The 4,954-nt window shown below is 56.6% G+C and overlaps 3 protein-coding genes across 3 annotated transcripts in view; 2 read left to right on the top strand and 1 right to left on the bottom strand.

Annotated features, from left to right (window-relative positions):
• Positions 1–27: 27 nt before the first annotated feature.
• Positions 28–1,036, top strand: GUITHDRAFT_149598 (hypothetical protein; the record flags this gene model as incomplete). The annotated part of the gene is made up of 5 exons (XM_005817874.1): positions 28–189; positions 406–471; positions 521–576; positions 875–944; positions 1,001–1,036. Coding segments are annotated over 5 exons (390 nt in total), but the record flags the coding sequence as incomplete, so codon positions are not given.
• Positions 1,037–1,286: 250 nt separating this feature from the next.
• Positions 1,287–2,114, bottom strand: GUITHDRAFT_83562 (hypothetical protein; the record flags this gene model as incomplete). The annotated part of the gene is made up of 1 exon (XM_005817873.1): positions 1,287–2,114. One exon carries the CDS (start codon positions 2,112–2,114, stop codon positions 1,287–1,289), a length of 828 nt encoding a protein of 275 aa, XP_005817930.1.
• Positions 2,115–4,733: 2,619 nt separating this feature from the next.
• The window catches only part of GUITHDRAFT_98873 (hypothetical protein), a 1,038-nt gene continuing 817 nt past the window's right edge, over positions 4,734–4,954 (top strand). The window contains exon 1 of the mRNA XM_005817872.1: positions 4,734–4,954. Within this exon, the coding sequence (XP_005817929.1) occupies positions 4,843–4,954 (112 nt within the window). The 5' untranslated portion in view covers positions 4,734–4,842.

Genomic DNA, 4,954 nt, shown 5'->3' with positions numbered 1-4,954 from the left:
CCTCCTCCCCTTTCTGACAACCTGCAGGTTGTGCTCTTCGCAGTCCCGGGTGCCTACACTGGAGTCTGCCATCAGGCGCATGTTCCCTCCTTCTCCAAGAACGTGGCTGCCTTCAAGTCCAAGAACGTCGACAAGATTGTCTGCGTCTCCACCAACGACCCCTACGTTCTCAACGGATGGGCTAAAGCTGTGAGCTCTGTCCTCGTCCTCCCCCTTCCCCCTCTCCCTCTCCCTCTCCCTCTCCCTCCCTCTCTCCCTCTCCCTCTCCCTCTCCCTCGTTCTCTCGCTCATTCCTGCTCCCCCTCCCCTTTCACTTTCACTTTCTGCTTCATTGCCCATGCCTCCCGTTCCGTGCTATTCCCTCCCCTCCTCCCCCCTCAACCCTTTCTTCTGACATGCCCAAAGCTCGGGGACAAGGCCACCGGCATCGAGTTCTACTCCGACTGTGACCTCGAGTTCACCAAGTTCATGGTCTTTTTCCACCCCCTGCCTTCCCTCCCCTGAGCTGCTTGTCTCCCAGCACTCTGAGCTCGACCTCTCCGTCGCTGCCCTTGGTGTCGGATCGAGGACGAACAGGTATGGCACACGTCAAGGATAAACCAGCGTTGGGGGGAGAGGAAGGAGGAGAGGAGAAGAAGAGGAAAGGGGGAGGAAAGAAGGGAGGAGGAGAGGAGGAGAAGAGGAAGGGGGAGGAAAGAAGGGAGGAGGAGAAGAGAAAAGGAGGGTGGAGAGGAGGGGGAAGACGACGTGGGGAGCTGGAGAGATCGAAGGACAAGAGGAGGAAGGGGGAAGGGAGGAGGAAAGAAGGAAGGAGGAGAATAGGAGAGGAGGAGAGTCTGCTGGTAGGCAGTCAGACGGGCCTGACTGGGTTCAGGTATGCTCTGTTCGTGGACAATGGAGTCATCAAGTCACTCAAGAAGGAGGCCTCGCCGGGAGATCTCAAGGTTTGGAACTTTTCATAGCAGAAGTTTGGAAGTTTGAACTCTTTTGGAAACTTCAGGTTTCGGACGGAGATAGCCTCCTCAAGGATTTGTAATTGATGGTGATAGTCCTTCATAGCGTTCAGATAATTTCGACGAACTTGAACAAGGAATAAAAAAATCAACGTGACGAGTTCTGATAACTGATACCTGTGTCGAAATACACAATTCCGTGTAACGAGAGTGTTTTAACATCCATGTGAGAGTGCAAAAGACAGGTCTTTGATACATATCGAAAAACTTTCAACTCGTTTGCTTTGTTTTCGTCCCATCTATTGTACAATACAAAAACAACTCTCTCCTAGCTTACAAGATGCTCTTGAACAGGAAGGGAGTGTCCTGGATCACCGAAGCCTTGGTCAAGAACTCCTCGTACGCGTACGCAGTGATGGCGAGCATCGCAAGGCGTCCGTTGTTGAGCTCCTTGAGCTCGAGGTCGCGCTTCACCGGCTCGCTCTTGCCAGTGTAGAGGCGGAGGGGGTCGAAGCCGAGGTCTCCGGGGATGTAGTCAGCGCCCCTGGTGCGGGTGAAGGCGACAGACTCGACGGTGGCGGTGAAGATGATGATGGCCATGAAGAAGACCGGGTTCACGCGGTCAAGACCTCCGTTGAGCAGGGAGGGGGCCTTCTCTCCCGCAGCCAGAAGGTCCGGCTGTCCCAGCATCTTGGCCAGGTACGGCTGCACAAGCTCCGACACGGGCCATCCAGCAGCCGCAAGCATAGCAAGACGCCCGTGCTTGAGCTCCGCCTCCCTGTAGTTCTTGAGCGCGTCCATGGAGGTGGCGCAGTTGAGGGGATCGAAGCCCTTGTTGCCCACCATGACGCAGTCGGCCAGCACCGAGTCCGGCTTGAGCAGGCCGAACTTGATCGCGTTGCGCACGTACAGGTTGCCACCCTGAGCGTCATCGAAGCGCTGCATGTTCATCAGGCGCTCGTACTCGGCGTAGTCGATGACGCCGTTGCCGTCGATGTCGCCACGAGCCATGAGGGCCTGGATCTCGGCGGAGAGGTTGTTGCCGAGAGCAGCCTTGAGCTCGGCCATGTCGATGCTGCCAGAGCCGTCCGCGTCGAGCTTGTTGAAGAGCTCCTTGGTGAGCTTGACCTCTTGCTCGATCTTGGTGGGAGAGCTCTGCATGCGGAGGGAGCAGGTGGCAGGGCGGGAGGAGGCCAGGCGGGGGAGGCCCGAGGAGGCGGGGGCGAAGGCAGAGGCAGAAGCGATGGCAGCGAAGGCAGCGAGGGTTCGCAGCATGGCGGGTGAAGATGGGGGAAGGCAGGGAGGGACGGAAGGTTATATAGAGGAGTGCAGGGGTATTACATTGGGGTGGGGTGTCAACAAGTACCGGTACGTTTGGCATCACTGTACTGTACTTGTCGTGGTGGGGTATAGGGGGGCATTTGTTTAGGGGGTACCCATACCTGGTGTGCATACTTAAAGGTGCGTCCATCAGTTCCTACTACCCCCTTATTTCACAACCCCTACCCTGTCTTTCACCTTTAGTACCCACCTTCTAGACCATAGAACCCGTTCTTGATGACCCCACCACCCAAGGTCTCATCCACCATTGCAAGGGGCAAAGGAAGGGATACGACCACCCCCTACCTGAGCAGATCATATCTCCCGCACGGGTCCCCTTCGTACCCTCACCCCCTATTTACCATATGAAAAAGGGGGTCCAGCGTCCCTGTGGATGATCCAGGGGCCTTTCTGGTCGCCAGACTCGCTCAGACCTGCAGGCACATATAAAGACGCTTTGATATACTACCGGTACATCTGAGTACTTATTGATAAATGTTTGAGGGGTGGGGTAGCTTCACGACTGTCATAAAGAACCCTGACTCGTCGTGAGACGACGTCCATGGGGTACAGATGCCTATTGTTTTGAGGGTGGGGGTTGGGGTGTTTCCCCCGAAATCATCAAAATGAGTCCTTTTCGCAAAATTTCTGCAATCAAGGTTTAGCGCATCCTTATGTGTACCCACCGCCGGACGCCCGGTGCCGACGGTACACTGAGCCGTCTCCTGCCGCAGTGCGTGCATGCCCGGCCGGCTGGTTCGGTCACAGGCTCTGGCAATCATCAATTCCCGGGAGTCCGTCGGACTCCCCGCCAACGGTGGGGTACATTTGCCGAGTCACGGCCCGTCACGCGGCAGTTTCCATGGGTTCACTTTCTATCAGTACGGCGAGGACAATCACTGATCAGGAGTCACTGAGTGAGTCCCCGACTCGGAACTCGGAAACTTTGAACTCGGCCCGGAATCACGGTTCCGGAGTGCAAACCGTTGAACCGCCCGGCGCCGCCGTGTCCGACTCACTGAGCCGTGACCTTAAGTTCCGTACTTCCGTCACTAGTACAGTACGGTAGTCGGACGGTCACCGTCCGATACCGGGTCGCCGTGATGGATCCGATCGCGTATGCCAGCCCGGCGCTGAGCCGTGCCCCGCCGGGCCCGGCCGAATTAGATCACCGAAACTTGCGACGCCGACGGTTAACCGTCAAAACTCAGCCGAGTTCAAGTCTATACCGTACCGTACGGCCCGGTAAAACATGATGACTTACGTGTTTCAGAGCGGCGGCAATGTAGCCTGGCATGCGTGACGAAGAGAGGGCTTCCGAAGTTCCTAGCTGTCACAGAGTCTTGCTGAGGAGTCCTCTCATTTCCCACGGTCACCTGGTGGATGCTTGGGGCAAGTTTCAACTTTTTCAAGTCACATCCAAGCATCGTGACAGTCAATCTCGAGGATGAGTCGGATGATGTGCTCCTCAATCGAGTCTCAGTCTGGTTTCAAGTTTCGGAAGTTCGTGTGCATTAACTCAGGCGCTAGTAAACTCGGTCTCGACTCACTCGGCGGTCCGGGTCGCCCGGCCACCGTCACCCCGGCCCGGCCGCCGCGGGCGCGGTTGACGTTCACGTCGGTTGGCCGGGCTCGCCGGACTGGACAGCCTCCCAGGGCCTGAGTCATCACGAGTCGGCTGGGGATGGTCCGGATATTCCGCCTGGTCTAGAATATTCCAGAAGCCACTGAACAAAGTGGATCATGGTGCGGTGATCCGGCTCTCCATCACTTTAGTACCCCTGAGACCCTACCCCACGATAGATAATGGATTATCCTGGGTAGGGTACTTGGGGGTCCGACAGACTCATAAGGAGCTGTGCACAGAGTTTACAGCACAAACTGACAAGAATGCAACGATTGGAAGTTTTTGATTGCTCCACCCGTCCTTTAGACCATTTTCAAACCCACCCTACTATGCACAAACGACAACCCCCCCGATCCAGCCGGATATCCACCCCTGCTCATCCTGTAACCCGTCCACTGTGAAAATACAACAATGTGCCCCATAAAAGGACCCCCTGGCAAACATGAGATGTACCCCACTCACAATATTCTGATTTAGTACCTACCTTTTCCACAGGCTTGCTTCAGCCACAAATTACCTGTACCCCCTATTTCATACCACCCCCTAGCAACGTTGTTCTAAGTGTTCTCTTTCAGCACCACCCACCCTACAGGAATTTATCCCTTTGAAAGATCAATCTGCAAAGACTACCCCACCCACCACTCGTACAAACACCACCCCCCCTTCGCTCTGTACCGTCCCCTCAAAGCAACAAGGAGATTGGGCTACCTTCCCCCCGATCCATTCCGACCGTTCAGTTCCCTAGCGAGCCCCGCCCCCTGCACTTGTTCCCCCCTCTCCTCTATATAACCTTCCGTCCCTCCCTGCCTTCCCCCATCTTCACCCGCCATGCTGCGAACCCTCGCTGCCTTCGCTGCCATCGCTTCTGCCTCTGCCTTCGCCCCCGCCTCCTCGGGCCTCCCCCGCCTGGCCTCCTCCCGCCCTGCCACCTGCTCCCTCCGCATGCAGAGCGCTCCCACCAAGATCGAGCAAGAGGTCAAGCTCACCAAGGAGCTCTTCAACAAGCTCGACGCGGACGGCTCTGGCAGCATCGACATGGCCGAGCTCAAGGCTG

Source organism: Guillardia theta (assembly GCF_000315625.1).
Source record: "Guillardia theta CCMP2712 unplaced genomic scaffold GUITHscaffold_500, whole genome shotgun sequence".
NCBI lineage: Eukaryota > Cryptophyceae > Pyrenomonadales > Geminigeraceae > Guillardia > Guillardia theta.
Note: the sequence above shows the minus strand (reverse complement) of the source record. Positions and strands in the feature narration are given on the sequence as shown.